The sequence below is a fragment of the Opisthocomus hoazin genome, chromosome 4, assembly GCF_030867145.1.
Source record: "Opisthocomus hoazin isolate bOpiHoa1 chromosome 4, bOpiHoa1.hap1, whole genome shotgun sequence".
NCBI classification, from domain to species: domain Eukaryota; kingdom Metazoa; phylum Chordata; class Aves; order Opisthocomiformes; family Opisthocomidae; genus Opisthocomus; species Opisthocomus hoazin.
Genome location: NC_134417.1, coordinates 86,940,242 through 86,959,407, shown reverse-complemented (window position 1 = coordinate 86,959,407; position 19,166 = coordinate 86,940,242). Strand labels below are relative to the sequence as shown.

Genomic DNA, 19,166 nt, shown 5'->3' with positions numbered 1-19,166 from the left:
TTTCCACGGAACACATTCTCAAATAATACTTATGATTTAAAAAAACAGTAGAAGGTTATTAATTTCGATTCAGTACTATTCTACAGACCATTCTCACTTCTTTACCTATCAGGCTTATAATGCCACATACATTGTAATGCCCCTCCATTTACTGACTTCATATTATGCTTTCCAGTACACAGTGCTGTTGCAAAAATTACTATTTCAAATCCATTCAATTCAGATACACAGAATATACCAAATACCATCCAAAGTACACCTCCACAGAAAAAAAATACCCATTTTTCTTGTGAAGATATACTTCAAATTACATGTACGTCAGATTGGTCATCAATAAACTTACTGAATAATTTGTCTTAAGATTACTATTTCAGAAAAAAAAAATATTAAAAAGATCAAAGAGAGGTCCTGCCCTCGGCAGAAATTTGCAGTTTGTAAGCAAGGGTGAAGAATCTGTATGTTCAGTGGAGAAGACACTGTACAGACACAACTCTGAGGACAGCACTGTAAAAACTTTATCACGCTGGCAGCTACTCTGATTATCTCTGATCTACAAACAACTAAATTTCAGATATATGTAAAAACCAGTTTGGCTCCATTATGGAGGAGGATAACAGAAAACAGACAGCCCAGGGACCAAACCCCATGGGAAGTCAGTGAAATGCCAAGCCTGGCAGACAGAGGGTCCTCTCACTGGGCTGGATGCAGATTTAAAGCTTACCTGTAGCTGAAGGTATGGATATTATGGTAGCCTAACACTGCTGACAGAAGCACACCTTACTGACAGGAGTTCTTACGCTGACACAGAAAAAAAACAATTCTCCAAAGTGGAATAAGCTTGTACCAGCACAAGCAATTCCTACCAGTCTAACTGTACCTACATAGTGAGTTCTACAGTTTATTATCAATTGTATTATTAGATTTTGAAGAAAGTGATAATCACTCAACCTACTGCCCAGCACAATACACTAAATTTAATGAAAACAAATCCAAACCAGAAACTATTCCATTACATGGATTCCCCTGAGTCCAGAGAAGCATGTGACTTACAAAATTGAGAAGCAATATATTCAGCATGCAGAGAATTTTTTTTCCTATTTTTCTTCCTACGAAGTTCCATAAACCCACTGCAATGGATTTTTTTAAATTTCTTTTTTTAAACAGGAACAGGACATTCCAACAAGGTAAGCTACATATGAAAAGTTATAAACCTTCTAGGAGAAAGTGAAGAATATTGCCACCTGTGGACACTGGCTAATGCTGGCTTGTCTTTGAGGTCCACGGAGTAATCAGATTGTTCATGAAGTACCTATTCCAAACCTGCGCAATCCCGGATAAGCAACTATTTCTGCAGTAACGGTTCCTCCGCACAACAAAAGAAAGCAGATGTGGAGCCAACGCTAGCTTCACCAAGCATAGGAGCCACCACCTCCTACTGGAGAAAAGTAACCCAACCCTATTTGTGTAACTTTTCTCTCTTCTTTCACTGCTGTCTAAGATACCTTACTAAGAACTCCTCCAGCCACAAGGTAATATTTGTGTCGCGTAACCTAGGTCCTGACACAAAGCCACACAACTGGATTATGTTTGGTTTTAAACAGAAAGAAACAGACCTCAGACCCATAAAATTAACCTGCTTTCGAGAAGGCAAAACTCCTTTTCAGTGACACCCAGAGAAGAACCACACGAGACCTGGTTTATTCCGAACTGCTACACCTACACCTTCACAGAAGCATTTTTTCATCCAGAACTGTTTTCCCCACTTCTTACATGTTATGGATCAATGTGATCATCTTCGGACCAAGAAGCACTGAAACGTCATGTTAGGCTCAAATGTTTTAAATTAAGTTTATGTCCGTTCTCCAGCGGTAAGGCCACGCTTGGCATGGGAACCAAGATGGAATGGCAGAAAGCAGCACTTTTCTCAGCTGCCAGCACCTGCATGATGCTCTCCCTAAGCCAGAATTGGGATAAAACATCCATTTTGAAGTGTCTGTGGAGTATGACACAAAGAAACAACAGGTTTAAATTCTCTGTTTTTATACCTGGTGAAAACCTGCTTAGTTGCCTTCAAGCCTGCCAGAAAGAATTACCACGTAACAGGAAACCAAACCAGACCCCCGCACACGTAAGGGTCTGGAGAGCACTGAAGGTAGGCAAGAAGGAGCATCAGAAGGAAGATGACAGTTACAGCTATAAGGCCTCTTCTTTCTTTTGCCAATATGTGAATCAAGTTTCTAAAATCATACATAATGAGTTGCTTATAAAGAAAGTCATATATAGAGCTGCTGGAATAAACATCAGAAAAGTGTATCATTCTTTCTCCTGAGAACTAGAACAAATATTAACAAAATAATCATAAAATCATACAACCACAGAATGGTTTGGGTTGGAAGGGAGCTTTAAAGGCCATCTAGTCCAACCCCCCTGCCATGAGCAGGGACATCTTTAACTAGGTCAGGTTGATCACCATATGTAAAGTGCACTTTTTAAGATGGCATAAATTGAGCAGAATTAGATAAAAACACAAGGTGTTCTTTGACAGTCAAATAAATACAGAGGCTTCTAGTCCTATCCACAGCTCTTGATTTGGAAATGTACACAATTCTTTAAAAAACTGAACACTTACAGCAAAAATAATAGTTTTAAAAATCCTCCAAACCAAACTTCAATCAATTTATGTGTGCAATTCAAAGGCTAAAACACTTAAACACGTCTTGCCTATCTTGGCTTTCCCCAATTACATCTTGCTCAGAAGGAAAGCACCTACGTGTAACTGGACATTTCTAAATCTCTTATTTATACTTGACAGACCGTCATTTGACAGGTTTCAGTCCCTCAGCAAAGGCCCAAAGTAGGAAGTTGTCATGGCAAACTTGCAGCGCCAGAGATAGTTTTGTCACTGTTTAAAGCATGTATGTATTTCTGCACATATGATGTATACCTTACTGCACAGTGACCGAGAAAAATCTAACTGCAGCAAAATAAACACAGAATTCCTAAACTCAGTGGAATCGGAAGTAAGGTCCTAGTAATAAAGCTGGTTTTAGAAAACATCTATTATATACAAGCTTTTTCTCTTTTCTCAACGGACACATCATCTACTGGTACGAGACTTCTATCTTCATGTCCAACACAGAAAATCACCTGAATAAGAGTAAAAGCTGACCGATGAGTCTGAAAAAGATCCCAAAGCCCAAATCTCTACCAACCAGTTCAGCTGAAATTAGATTACTGGTCAGAAAAAGTGTGTATTTCTCACTAAGGAAGCATCCACATGATCTTCATTTTATTTTTCAGTCCTTACTCAAGACAAGTTTCTACTGATTTCCACAAGGTGCTGATCTGTGCTAAAACTGAATAATCAATGGAAAGCAAGAAGGCGTACTGTGACTTCAAACAAAGTATGCATGTGCTTTTTTTACCAGAAAATTGCTATTCGCTTCACAAAAGTTCCAGCTTAATAGGTGTTTAAAGCACAAGACAAAGATAATCAAAATCAAAAGAAACCTTCACAGACTTCCAACATCCTTTTACCAGATAGATCATGAATTTTACAAGTAACTTGTCCAGTTCCACAACAGGTACTGCTAAGCCGCTAAGTACCTTTTCATTTCAAAATATAATTTGCAAACTGTTGAACAGATTATACTGATTTATAATCACAGCTAGGATTTTGTGTTATACCTGACTTCTAAACTGTAATTCAACTCAGTTTTATTTGCATTACTCCCACCACATATTAAGAGGTTAATGTCTATACTTTATTGTACATAGAATACACAAATTGCTACTGTTAAAGTTGATTTTTTTTGTTTTTTAAGATGCATATCTATTCTGCTACAGGCATTTACTATTGGGGTCAGCCTTCATGCCTTGGGTTCTCTGGTGGTTAACTGATTTTATTACCAGTATCAAGACGCTGGTTCCCTTGCAGAGCAGGGAGAAATTGCACAGAAAAATAAATACAAGTCTTACTGGAACATGAAAGATGACGAATAAACTTCCCCAACAGAAAACCTGAATTCATTTTAGACTGTCCAAGAACCCCAGCCCTCTTCAATTTGCATAAGCTGAGAAAAGAAATTTCATTTCTAAGACAGTATAGAGTATTAAGTAAAACTTTTTATACATGCTTGTATGTAAGGGTAAAAAAATAAACAAACCCAGAGATACCCTAAAACTTTCAAAATTTAATTTCTTATATTATGTTTTTTGACTTTAATATACACTTTTAACCCTTTCAGAACATTATGTCATACCTTTTCTTAAGAACCAAAAATTTTGAACCTTTAGGTAGCACGTAAAAATGGAAAGAACTGTCCAATACATAAAAAGCTTTTTCAACACTAAGTTCAGAAAAGGATGAAATCATCACCCTACAAGTCCCAAAGACTAAAAATAAACTGTGACGAGAAGAGAAATGGAACACTAATTTGTCACACTGACATACTTTTCGTGTAGAATTTTGCAAACACAAAATAAATCCTACAGATGGATGAACTATTATCCCCATGACTACATGACTCGAACAGAGAGCAAGACATTACAGAAAGTGACAGACTTAAGGATTCATTTCACTTATCAAATTTAATCCTAGTCAAACCACGGTTTTTACCAGACAGTTCTTATGTGGTATTTTCCAATGTAACAAAACCATCAAATTATTTGCAACATCATTAAAAATGTCGATCAAGATAATACCTGGCAGCGTGATGCAAACAGCAATTGTTGCAGGTTTTTCTATAAAGTCAGTTTCAGAAATGTTCACACAGTTTGAAAATAGTAGCGAAAATAAACGAAATACGAATGACATACGGAAAAGATGAAGAGGTAGAGTTAAAAGGCACAGCATTACGTATATCTGCATTTGTAGTATATGCATTAAAACAAATTTTATTTTGCTCTAAGCATGAGCTGAAATAAATTTTAATTCTCACTAGAGAACCATTATGATGTCTGATCTCTCGATCACTTAACATTAAATTACTTTCTGCAAGAAATAAACTACACAGTCAGAAGAATAAATGCACACTACATCCTAAATATAGGTGAATTTAATGCATTATACTGAAATCTGACCTATGTGCTTCATAAATGCATAATGAAATATTCTTCATGCTTACCTGTCTCGATCTGGGTCTTCCAGGAGAAAACTTGCGTTTGGTGATGGCTGGTTTTCCCATGCCAATTTTTGGAGTGACTGATATGTACGTCGTTGGGAGCGCACTTCCAGCAGCGGAAGGCAATGCGGGGGGCTGGCTGTGCTGTACATCTCGTGCAGAATGCAAGTCTAATGAAACATCTGGCGAGGAAGACACATTTGTCTTGTTTATATTAACTGATGGGGGAAGTGAGGGGTAAGTCTCAGCTGGTGATTTTATGAGTTTGTCTCCAACTGGTGAATTATTTGCAACAACTTCATTTGCAGAAGTAGTTTCTACTTCTAGAAGAGCTGGTGTTTCTGATTTTTCATGGGTTTCTCCTTTTTCTACATCTTTTTGCACTTTAATTATTTCCAGTTGTTGTTCTACAGGGATACAAATATCTCCTTTACTTTCAGTCTCCTGTATTTCTGGCGTCACAGTTACGGTCTCAGGTACTGAAGACAGAGACCGACAGTCTACTGTGGATACTTCTGATGCCTCCACACTACCTTGTGGTAGCTGTGTCTCTTCCACTTGTTTGTCTAACTCCTGCTGTGTTACAGCTTGAACGCCTTCCACCACTTCCATCATTTTCTCAGTCTGACTGTCACCAGATGCTGGTGTCTTTTTAGGAGACATTTCCATTTCAGCTGAATTAATTTCAGCAGAGACTTCTGCTTCCAGTTCTGTGGTCTTTTCTTCTGGCGCCAGGCCTGTAACTAAGTACAACCATATTAAAGGCTCAGTGCAAAAAATTAAAACTTACACAGGTGTACCCATCAGCAAGCACACTCGGTACACATCAAGTACACCAAGTGCCTATCACTTCAGTGAATTTAATATGTGGCTTAAAATATACTTCACAAATATCTTTCTTTGTACCTATGTTTATAGTAGTCTATGGTTTTAGTTCATTATTTTTCTCCCCTGGAAACACAGCAGAGTAAATAACAAGAAAGTATACCCAAGACTAATTTTTGAGGAATCTGAACACAGGTTTACAGGCAGGCAGCTAGAAGTAGCTTCTCCTTTTTCATTTCTGCGTATTGAAGATGTATGCTAGCATAAATTAATATATTTTAAACAACTGTCTCAACACTTCCAAAAAGCAGACGGGTAAGAACCGGACAAGTTAAATAAAAATCATTTCCCTCCTAGCGCTCTTTCAGGAAATCACCTGAAATGAAAACAGTTTATGCTGTATTTTAATTTACTAATGTCTCACAGATTTCTTTCAAAAATATTTGTCTAGCCTTCCCTTGAATCAGATCAAGCACCTTTCATCCACAAATTTCTTCACTAAGGAGTTCCAGAGTCTTGTATCCATTCCATGTAGAACCTCATTAATCGCTCTGAGTTTGGCTTCCCGTATCTTCCTTTGATGGACCCTGATTCTCTTACAGGCTGTTTAGTTTCTATTACACTTGCATTCTTCTTAAATTCACACTGCTACAACCTCCTCAGCAATGACAGTTCAAAGCCTAGCATTTTATTATGAACGTGTCCTCACTGATAGTTTTGTATCATGGCCCTTCTACCACTGGCTGTGACGCAAAACAGAGTGCTCACAGCTAACTTGCTAGATATTTTTTTTTTGCTTTGGCTTTAAACGCAGGTTTCCTGTTCCCCCTTAGAGCAGCCATCCTCCAACATCGGCTGGGAGTGGATCAGACATACTGGAAAGTTCTTTGCCAATGATATCAGTCACTAACGCATTTAGAGGACTTGACACAGAAACCATTCTATTTGTATCCTTTTCGTTGGCTGGTACTGCTTCATGTGTGATTAATAAGATATATTTATTCCTAGAAAACAAACGATCAGCTACTACAGCACACCCTGTTTGGATGAGTACATTTGTTTATTAAATAAATTGTCTTTTATTTACAAAAGGCAAAAAGAAGAAATCCTTAACCAAAGAGTCTGGTAGATTTAGAACCATGAAGCACATAAACCGGAAAGCAGTTCTACAGTGTGCCCCTAAACACACCAGGGGAAATTTATGCAATCCAGTTATTTGCAGCTACAAACAAAAAAAGACTTGAAGAGAAAGTGTGAGTGACTGTATCCGAATAGCAACAAATAGTGGTTTTTACCACAGCCAGCGTACAAAAAACATTTTACTTTATTTCCAGCTTTTGGAGAAAGCCAGTTGCACCAAACAAGTAAAACAACTTTCTCCTACACAAATACTCTGAAGACTATCTGAGCCTTCAATAACGTACTTCTTCAGCAAAAAGGTTAATACTCCTGTGCTTGAGAGTTCAGATAGTAGAACTGATGCAATTTGTCTCCTACTGCTTTCCAGGCACTTCTTCCTCTTAAATTTACACAGTACCACAAACCTTAGTGAACGGAAGAGGTCTCTGAAGGATTCTGTAGCGGCATTTTCTGAGACTGCAAAACTCTTTCTTACCGTCTGTGACACATCCAACTGCTGATTCTTGACCAGGGCCATCATCAGTAACGGGTTGTTCCTGAAATGTCGCATCATCTCCACTTTCTATTTCCATTTCATTTGTGCAAGCTTAAGGAGAGGCAAACAAGATATCAAAATTGATATGATGTTTATTCTATTACTTTGGCATCAGTAGATGCTGTCACTGTTTGACCTTTTGGCTGAAGAGAATGATATTCAGTGATATGATAGGAGTTAGGATAAACCAGGTCAATGAGAAGTTTAGGGAGACTATGCAGTACTCCTTAAAGATTAAGAGCCTTTTTCTCATTAACTCTGAAGCTGATTTATACCTTTCAGACAGTGAAAACCTCATTGCGAAAATTTAATTCACACAGTCACAGACATTTGCATTACCTGAGCAATGTAAAAGTCTTTACTCAAATTCCAGTTTGCTAAATTCAACAGAATTCGTAGCATGAAGGTTTCAAATTTTTATACAAACACTACAATGGCTTATGGCAAAGACATGAGGTTCCATCTACTATCAGCACCTGAAACACTGATTTTCAGCCTACCTGTTCAAAAACATGAAAACTACATTTTGCCATTTTAGAACCAGAATACCTTATTCTGTGAGTTCCTCATATTAAATAAAGGAATTTGCATGGAAAAGATGCTATTGAGCACTTCTCTGGCTAACTATCATTACAGAGCACAGAAGCAGGAAATACTTATTTTTTTCCTCATGTAAGAGCTTTTTCAGTTAAGGAAATTCATTAAAATGCACTAGACAAAGCAGGAGCAGGAAAAACAAAGTACATAGTAAGCATTAACTCAAAAGGAAGTGATCCTCCACAGATGTTAGCACAAAAAAGTCAAACGAATACACCTTTCTGTTCAGGAAAGTCTCTCTAAAGTTCAAAAAGCCAGGAACTATTAGGTGATGCTACTTTTAGCATCTAAAAACTGCTCTGAGACTGCCAACTTTAAAGCGATATTTTAACTTTGAGGAAATGACCATTTAGATTGGCTCCAAATCTGATTTTAATGTACAAAAGTGCTCTCCTGGGTATAAAACACTGCATGACTGTACTTAGGTAATAGCTTCACATTACTCCTAGTAGTTGAGCTGACAGTCCTGTTCTTCCTTGGGGATAAGAGCATGCTTGTCAATGCTTCTACTAGCTAGAAATCCTAGCAGAAGTATTACTTAAAACTTTAGCCTTGCAAATAAACCTGTTACTTATTCAAAAGGGTTTTCAGTAGTAGATTTTCCAGTGTAAGCTTTGGATACTACTTGGACATCTTCCTAAATGTTCTAAATACACTGCCTGAGAGTCCAGCAGCCTCTACTAACCTTTCAGAATGGAAGTGATCTTCAAAGGTTGAGGTCGCCACTTTCTCTAACTCGGTGCGCGTGTTCACTGACAGAGTTCTTCTGCTCATTTACACACATTTACCTACTGTCACTGCCCTTCCTCCAGGATCATCTTTTTCATCATTTCTTTACTGCTGCACTTATGTGTACAGGCTAACATCAAAGAGAATGACTTGTTTACACAAAACATCAGTTTGAACACACAAAAATTAGAGTTTTGTTGTAGTCCAACACTTCCCCTTTCCAGTCAAAAATTATCAGGCTTTCCAAAACACAGATATCCATGCAACTGAGCTATCAATTTCTTTTAACAAAAGATCTATGTACAAATTGCTGTTTAAGCATTGAAAATGCACATGGCAGTAGTAGTGCAGTTCACCTGTCACATTTTACCTTGCTTCTAAATTTAACCACAAGTGTACTTCACTTAGCAAATTCAGCCTGCGTAAGAGTAGGTGCTATCCAACAGAGCACGTGTGGAAAATGCACAAAGGCATTCGGTTATGAGTTCATTACACTGGTCTTGCGAACAACCCACCAGACTCAGATTAACTGATCCAAGTTCTCTCTCTGCTTCCTAACTGTTACTGAGTAATTTTTAAAAAAATACTTTATGCTTTTCTGCAACTTCCCTTTCCACCTCTGCTTGATTTGTTCATTTAGACAAGAATCTCTCAGAAACAAGATGACTAATCACATACTGTTTTGAAAAAGGACACCTGATTAAGAGCTGTTGAGTAAAATATACCTGTCCCTTGAACATAGTCCAGCTTCCACCACTGCGTCGTATGCAGGCACAGTGGGGAGAACGGGCACTATGAGACTGACAAGTAGCAAGTGGGAAACACGAAAACTGGATGTCTCCAGGATCATCTACCAGAAGCTGGCTTGTGCCTGGTAGTTAGGCACAAAATGATAAAACAGCTAGGCTGTCAAATAAACACATTTATAAACTGTACCACATCAAAAAAAAAAAAATTAGAGAAGTTTACAGCTGCAGGCTGGGAAGGTGGAGCTGGAAGGTTGAGAGCCAGAATTAAGATGCTTCCTTGCCCATGTTTCTAACACAGAATCCTGAAGCCAGAAAGCATATTGAGAATATGCCTCACCCACAGATTGCTTCAGAAGCTGCTGCTAAACAAAGGAATGGATGAACTCCACAGAGTAGAATATGAATGGCTCGTTCACATAAGACTTAGTGAGACAGTTGCAGGTATTTATACTTAATGTTACCATTCTGGAAATACAAAGCTGATGTCTGATTACCTGTTATACTGCCAGGTTCAGGAATGAGTTCAGAAGTGTCCATTACATCACAAGACTGAGTCTGATCCCCTTCTCCTTGTTTACAAAGAGTGCAGATGTAGTCTTTCAACTGAGACTCCAACTCACCACCTGGAGATCTGTCACATTCTATGTGAATCCACCTGGGGAAATTCATTTAGTGTGACTATGATTTTAATAATAGAAATACAAAGTGTACTAGAAAAATAAATTGCAAAGTAGCACTGTTTTCAATTCCTATGGGGAAATAAAAAATTTGAACCTATGCTTTATTACGGAGAATTTTAGAGAAATAAGCATGATACGTCAGTATCTCAAGCAGTGAACAAATTTGAACATGAAGACCTAAACTGACACTAAAGCCAACTGGACACCACAACACATATAACAATATCAAGATGTTGCACCGCAAGATGCAATAGCATTGAATATGAAACACAGTCTACATTCTTAAAAGGCTCCCAATAGCACTTTATTATTATTATTATTATTATTATTATTATTGGCATAGCAAAGCACATAAAACTAAACAGAGAACACATACTTGAAAATTAAAAAAAAAAACCCAAAAAACAACAAAAAAAAACAAAAACAGACCACTGCAAAACAGTAGTATTTAAAAGTTGGGATGCTGACTCTTCTAGTCTGCTTACTCACAAAACACGTGCAATGTAAGAAAGAGAAGCAGTATGCATTTCTCTGTACACCTCAGGTAAATGCCAATTAATACTTATTTGTTAAGATTAAAATATTACTACTATTGTTCATTGTACTCAGGGATGAAAGATCAAGATGTTGTACAACAAGATACTACAGCGCTGTACATCAAACACTGTCTACACCCTTCACAGACATCAATGTCATACAGCTCACCATAAGCTTTAGGCATTTTAGTAGAGTTTAACAAAAATCCGGATTCTTACCTTTTGCACATGTGACAATGCAACATATCTTTCTGGAAGTCTTGGAGGCACAGTTTTTCACAGAAAGGACAAGATAAGTTGTCTTGCTGTTGGTAACAACTGTCACATACCAAACAATTATGGTGCCACTGACAACTTGTTCGTGTGCCACACTCAGCACACACTCTACAGTTCTAGAGATCACAAGAATTTAGTTGTTAATTATGATATTTCACAATGTGATAGAACTGCCATTAACTGACATTTTCCTGTTCTGAATTAAACTAAAGTTTCTGTCCTTGATAACACTAATAAATTATCTAGGATCTGGTAACAGAGCATGAACTGCCTGTGCAACAGCAAGAAGAGTTTTCTTGCACTACCCCCCCAAGTGGAAGGAATATTTCTTAGGAGACCAAACTTTTTTGTTCCGAATCTCAGTCGTTTTATGACTGCCACAAACTGACTATGAAATTACATACAGCTCATATTCCGGGACCTCCCTTGTCATGCTGAAATCATATTTTTATTACTACTTACACTTACTCACAAAGTTACTGACAACAAATTCATCCTGCCCTCCTCAAATGCAAAGGAACTCTTGAGCTGTTGTGGAATATAAAGAGCCTTCAAGTATAGATTACATATACTACAGCATAGGTTTTAGTTTACATTTCAGTTTACATTAGGTCATGAGAGCACCTGTCATCAAGTGAAGGTTACGCACTCCACCTGCATCCTACTCTTCTCTTTTCCCCTATGGGTGTTGATTTACTGTCCCACATAGGACAGTACTGCACTGAGAGCTGCCCTCACAGAGCAGCTGTAGAGCCACATGATCACATACAAGTGGGATTCCGTCCGAAATTATGTTACGTTACACGGCAACAGCAGTCCACAATACACCTAGAACAGCATAATGTGGATAACAAAATTTGAGCCCCTACAATGACATGGAATTATTCAGAAACCTTTCAACTTACTTTACATTTCCAACCATTTGTTGGTACGGCATCCATAACTGGTTGTAGACAGAAAGTATGGTAGCCTTTGTCGCATGTATCACACACCAGCATCTTGTTGTCTTCCCCAGAATGTCTATGAAAAGTAAAAAGTGGTGAAAAAAATATTTAAACAAGCCATAACAAAAAAATCTATTTAATGAAAAGTCTAAACAGGAAGATGCATATCCGAGCACATGAAAATATATGAACACTGATTATGAATACCTCCAAAGATAATGTCCTCAAATTCATATTTAAGTATGAATGAAGACCATGATCCTTACTTTAACCAGTGCTGAATCTGTGCAACCACTCCAACTTCTAGAAACTGGTCCACTTTCATTTACATGCGTGTAGGCAGATTTAATGGCCTTTCTGTACTGAAATCAGTTCAAAATCTGAAATACGTGCTTTATAAAGAACACACAATTGTGCTTCTTGTTACAAACAGTCTGACTGTATTTTTTCCAAAGAAGAAAACAAGCCATCATCTCTGCCTACCAGAGCTCCTACAATGTCAACCAATATGACTGCAAGAGTAAAGCAAACATTAAAGGAAGGGATTTCAATTTCCCTATAATCATGTATTACAGAGCTTCACCATATACTTCAGTGATACAACAAGCCTGCACAGGATAAGACAAGTTTGGTAAAGTCTAAAGGCTTTGTATTCTGCCTTAGTTTAAATAAATTGATTCAATAAATAAGTATGCAACAAGACTTGCCTCAAAAAAGCTTCACAACATATGGCAGCACACATTCTAGACACTACTTCATTACCTGGGAGACCCGATATTTTCAACACACAGTAAATGTTCTCTCTTTCAATGGAGACATGCTTAACATGCTACTCTTCAACACTGGCATAGAACTGCCATACTGCATAAACTAATAGGTGTGAAAACATCACATTTTCTTCTACTTTTCCACTGGAGACAAGTTTTGTTAGCAAATAATGTAATTACCCAGTACAACTTTTTTAGGGATACATTTTAGAATGCGATTCACTATTGTAACTTCATTGCTGGCATTTGCTATCGGCTGCGCATCATCAGGGAACAACCTCCTTTAAAGTGGCTGAATGTGAACGCTAGCAAATGCCGAGTGTTCTGCTTGGAAAACAGCAAAGCACTGACTGATCAGGTACATGAGGGAGTAGTGAAGTGGCTTTTTTCCTTCACACTGTCCAGGCTGATATGACTAAAGCTGAACAAAACTCTTACTTCTTTTCTGGTAAGCCCTTCAGAAAAAACCCAAGCAAGCAAAAGAACCCTGAAGTGCCCATCAGATTAAGTTATATAAGAACAAGCACACAAGCAGTCAGAGTTTTCTAAGTGAACCCTCACAATTTTACAACAATTATGTTTGTTGTCTCAGTATTTGCCTGGTGTAACAATTCAATCACCATCACTCATGTCAATTTGTTTCCTTTGTTCAACTAAGCCCTGTTTCTGTTTTCACAATGACTCATTAACTGCCTCTGAAAGATATTATGAAACAGAAGAGAGGGCCAAATGCAGGGGACCTACCCATTCTGTGATACATGCACAGCTGAAATGTCAGCTTAGTAAGAGCAAAGGCTCCCAGAATGTAAAGGCACTACACGAAACTAATTTGTTCATTTGGTAAATGTGAGAAAAAACCTCCTGTATAAAAGGAGAAAAAAGTCAGAAAGTTTTACTGCTCTCTAGAACATGCCAAGGTCAGTAACTCTGGGAGTATAATGCACAGGAGTTCCAGCTCAGCTCTTCTAGAAGAAAGTTCCTAACACAATAATTTCTTCAGCTACTTCATATAATAACATAACAGATATATCTGAGCAAATAATCTACACTCCTTCAAAGAAAGAACAGTTAATAAAATAGATGTTTTAAAATCACAGCAGATAAATCTCACACCACCCTCCTCCACGTCCTTGAAGTCTCACTTACTTGCAGTTCTGGCACACTTTGCAATCAGGACACTGCCACCCTGCTCTTTTTAAAGGTGTAACTTGTATGTCCAGGCACATCCCATGGTAGTGCTGGCCACAGGTAGTACAAAAAAGTTGATCTAAGAGGTCTCCAGGGCTGTCGCACACGGCACAATTTGCTTCTTCCTTTGCTACAACGAAATAATTCTTTCAATTATTATTTCGTTCAAAATTATGAACAATTCCATGCACCCCACGAAGCCAAGAAATTCTTCAATAGTTCTTACACATACAAAACTTGATCATTCTTATGAAATTCAAATTTAATTAATATACTTAATAACTACTCTTTTCATTGGGTTTTCTGAATATACTCAACTAAACATCTCATAAGAAAAGTACATTCACTTTAAACCTTAATAAAGTCTTACCAAAAGCAACAGTTTTATTCTCCTCAAGATAAAACTACAAGCTTTAACACTAACTCTTCTCTGGAACAAGTACAAAATAAAGCTCCTAACAGATCTAAACCTATTATTTAGCTGAAGTGTTTGCAATATGGTTGCTCTAACTTGAGTTGGGGCAAGTAAGCAAGCGTATCAACTTGAACTAAAACCTGACAGAAGAAAAGTCTTATGAGCAGATGCTTCCCATGTTCTGTCATTAAAAAAAAAAAAAAAAAAAAGGAAAAAGAAAAATACTAACTTTGCTGTGCACCACTGTAAGTCTTTAAAAACAGGACAGTATGAACTTGCACCTTTCTCATACCCAAACATACATGAATTCTTGGGTAGACAAACTGGGAAATCAGGTCTAAACAAATGCACTCTTAACCTGATCCTACCACAGAGCAGTTTTTGTAAAACCTGGTACTAATTGTGTCATTTGAATACTGTGTACTTACATCTTTCAGGAGCCTGATCAATATGGTCTGGACAAAGGAGGGACAAGTTACTGAAATCCTGAAATGTGCCTGCTCCAGCAGCACAGGGGTAATGGTACATCTGGGTGCATTTCTCTTCACAGCATTTGATAGTGGCTCCAAGGTGCTTACAATATGCACATCGCTGAAAACCAAACACAACAAATAGTTCAAAACCTATCTTCTTCTTGTCTTTTTTCAGCCAGATCTGTTCCTCATCCTCACGTAGGAGACAAACACCTTGGCCAGCAGAAGGGAGTGAATAGCGAGGAGAAGGAAACTTGCGGACTGTGTATTTCAGTGGCACTTCCAGATCTTTCCAACTTAAAATGTTTAACGAAACCCACTCTAAATGCACTCTGATGACCATGATTCCTCTTGTCACAGAAAAGTATTTTTCTTCTATATATTATCTAACTGGAGCTATGCCTTCAGTAAAAAGGCTTGGAGGCTTATTCTGAGTAATAAAGGCAGACCACACTACGCTGCCAACTAAAAGCCACACAGCTCTGCAAGTTGTACTGTACAACTGTAGACACTATAATCAGAAATGCAAATGGAAATGAAACATCATGTTCTACCAAAAGTCCTACTGACATTACACAGTTCTCCCAGGGAGGATAATGCACTATGTCACCCAGCACTTCCTCCTCATCCCTTCTTTCAAGGCTACACCAATGTCATCACCACATTTTGAGAAGTCACAAATAAGAATGATTATTATTATTAGAGACCATAGTCACATTTGTAAAGAAATAATTTCTCAGAAAGAAATACCCAATAACCCTTCAGTTCCGTAGTCAAGAGGAAAGAGATTCCATCAGCCTGCTTGTCAAATATCACCCACACCTTTCTGATTTAGTTAATCAGTGTTTTTTCTTTCTTGGATTCACCACAGTCCCTGAAGCACTGTAACATGCTTTTGCACTTTTTCACCAAGGCAACAAGACTTTTAAAGGCTAGAGCACAGCATTGTAAGACCTGGAGTACACTTAAGAAAAAAGAGGTCAGTGGCTCACAGGAAGGCATACACAACATACAGCAACAACTGAACTCAGCGACTCTCATTTTTCATAATAAAAATACAATACTAACACCAGCATGTTTGATTACTAGCTCAAGTGTCAAGTAACATCCAAAGATGAACATACACCAAATCAAACAAAAGTTACATGCTGCATCTGCTTAATTCCTACAACACAGACAATATTTATTATCGTAATTCTTCTGTGTTCCAAATCCTGGCATGAAATTAGGCATGAAATAGTGCTAGTACAAGTCCACAGATACCAAAACCAGCTGATATGAAAACACAAATCACAAAGCTGCCTGTGGTAACAGCTGCACTGACATTCTTAAAACCAGATGAAATGAACATCTTCAGCAAAATACCTGCCTGCACCACAATTCACGGCCAAGGGAAAGCAAAAAAATATTAGCTTACACTAAACACAACTTCAGTGTAAAAAGCTAAAAAGCTTCAGAACAGCCATTAAGGCAGGTCACTAAGGACAGCTACCGCCATGTTTCTGTGCTACAATGCTTACTCTAGTCTTCAGATCTGCAAGACATCTCACCTCTACCCACGTATCTAACATCCACTAACAGCACAGAAAAGATACGTTCTGTTACCTCGCTAGCTGAAATGCAGAGGAGAGGAGGAGAGCCAAGATGAGCAAACAGTTACATGAGGTGAAGAAGGTAGCAACAGTAATTAAGCTTAAGGACTGCCAACAAAACCAATGTCATGCACGATACTTGTTTTAGGAAACAATATGTTCCGTAAGTCCCCACTGAGGATGCTGGACAAGGTGTATGTGTAAAAGTGCGACAAGCGGCCTCCCTCATGGGTCTGCACTGGGACCAGTACTGTTTAATATCTTCACCAATGACCTAGACAGCACGACTGAGTGCACCCTCAGCAAGTTCGCAGGTGACACCACGCTGAGTGGTACAACTGACACACTGGAGGGATACCATCCAGAGGGACCTGGACAAGCTCAAGAAGTGGGCCTGTGTGAGCCTCATGAGGTTCAACAAGGCCAAGTGCAAGGTCCTGCACCTGGGTCAGGGAAACCCCTGGTATTAATACAGGCTGGGGGATGAAGGGACTGAGAGCAGCCCTGCCGAGAAGGACTTGGGGGTACTGGGGGACGAAAAGCTGGGCATGAGCCCACAATGTGCGCTCACAGCCCAGAAGGCCAACGGCATCCTGGGCTGCATCCCCAGCAGCATGGGCACAGGGCAAGGGAGGGGATTCTGCCCCTCTGCTCTGCTCTGGTGAGACCCCCAAGGAGTCCTGTGTCCAGCTCTGGAGCCCTCAGCACAGGACAGACGTGGACCTGTTGGAGCAGGGCCAGAGGAGGCCACAGCAATGATCCAAGGGCTGGAACTCCTCTGCTGTGAGGAAAGGCTGAGAGAGTTCCGATTGTTCAGCCTGGAGAAGAGAAGGCTCCAAGGAGACCTTACAGCAGCCTTCCAGTACCTAAAAGGGACTTATAAGAAAGATGGGGCCAGACTTTTTAGCAAGGCCAGTAACGACAGAACAAAGAGTAATGGTTCTAAACTAAAAGAGGGTAGATTTAAATGGGATATAAGGAAGAAATTTTTTACGATGAGGGTAGTGAGACACTGGCACAGGTTGCCCAGAGAGGTGGTGGATGCCCCATCCCTGGAAACATCCAAGGTCAGGTTGGACGGGGCTCTGAGCAACCTGATCCAGTTGAAGATGTCCCCGCTCACTGAAGGGGGGTTGGACTAGATGGCCTTTAAAGGTCCTTTCCAACCCAAACTATTCTGTGATTCTATGAAATCCTGAACTTAGATGTGAAACCATGAAAATATAGCCCAAAGCCTCCGATTTAATGAACTGCAGCTGTATGTTAAATAGCAAAAAACCCACTGCACTATTTTTTTAATTGACACTCCTGAAGCCTATTGAGATGGCCCCGGTGATAGCTAAGGCCCAACTCTTACAGACAGGCCACAAATTTTTCAAAGATGCTACTCGGTAAGAAACACTAGGAATGGGAACCTGGGAGGAACTAAGGTCCAAAACGTGTCCCTCAAGAAAGTATCCACCAGAGACTTTGTTGTATCCCATAACTAACCCTTAAGAATTATCTAGTTGAGAAAGAAAATTTTGAAAGAAATGCAAGCACTCTAAGAATACAACATTTACTAAAAGCTGGGAATAATGGATTAAAATAGCAATATTAATGACATTTTTAAACATCACATCTGTTTTTCAAAACCACCAATCAACAATGATACATAACAAGCGTAAAATCAGAATATACCTTTTTCCAAATGCTATATGACTAAATGACGAAATTATTAGAAAACAGCAAAATACAGGATTACTGCAAAGCCTTGAAAAATGTTGATGTTGATTTAAGGACTCATGTAAAGATGCTGGAAGAAAAATGGAAGCCCAAATTACATTTAATTGAACCCTTCAAACCCATCTGCTAAACTGCACTGGCAATGAAAAGCATTTGGCAGCTAAGTAAAACACACACTTTAAAAACAATGTGGTATGTATCATCTGAAACAAATAAAAAGCACAGAATATCAACATTTGCTGAATTTATAAGAGAGATAAAGCAGTCCGAAGAAACAAAAGCCCAAAGGGATTTTTTTTGGCAACAGCTGTTGATGAGAAGAGTTACTTTTCCAGCACTAGAAGCCAACACGTCTCAAACCAGGCCACACGCTACGACCCCAGAAGAACAAGTATGCAGCTATTACAATTAACTGACCTTCACAAAGCAAGTAAGGATGTGAACAGCACAAGTATATTAACAACAAAAAAAAAAAATCTCTGCTAAATAAACTCAGTAATAAATACTACTTTACTATTCCACTGCTAAAATATGGCATTAGGACGGTAGGAGGTGGAAGGAAGGAATAAAAAACACTGCCAGTGAATGCACATGTCTTCACCACACTGTACGAGGACAGAGACAGTACGGAGTCTTCAATTTCATTAGCATGAGCATAAAATAAGGTGTTACGCGAAGGGGGTGGAAGCTGAATCCCAGTATTCAAAGGGTAAGTATAGGAAAATAGTAAGCTGTCAAAGCAAGCCAAACACACTGTTTTTTTGTCGATCAAGTAATTTTACAGTCCTGTTCTGCAGAAAACAAAACTTGACAAGGTGTCAGAAAGCTAGAGAGACAGTTCATTACTTATTCATAGTACATTCAATAAAATA

At 38.7% G+C, this 19,166-nt stretch overlaps 1 protein-coding gene across 18 annotated transcripts in view; it reads right to left on the bottom strand.

Moving 5' to 3' along the window:
• KMT2C (lysine methyltransferase 2C) overlaps positions 1-19,166 on the bottom strand; it is a 203,103-nt gene that overhangs the window by 77,179 nt on the left and 106,758 nt on the right. For 16 of the 18 annotated variants that reach the window (XM_075419784.1, XM_075419792.1, XM_075419785.1 and 13 more), the window contains 7 exons: positions 14,933-15,095; positions 14,048-14,219; positions 12,096-12,210; positions 11,134-11,306; positions 10,193-10,353; positions 7,564-7,674; positions 5,127-5,866 (listed from right to left, as the gene is read on the bottom strand). In XM_075419784.1, the coding sequence (XP_075275899.1) occupies positions 5,127-5,866; positions 7,564-7,674; positions 10,193-10,353; positions 11,134-11,306; positions 12,096-12,210; positions 14,048-14,219; positions 14,933-15,095 (1,635 nt within the window). The remainder of the gene's footprint in view (positions 1-5,126; positions 5,867-7,563; positions 7,675-10,192; positions 10,354-11,133; positions 11,307-12,095; positions 12,211-14,047; positions 14,220-14,932; positions 15,096-19,166) is intronic. The other 2 variants (XM_075419790.1, XM_075419791.1) reach the window with 1 other exon arrangement.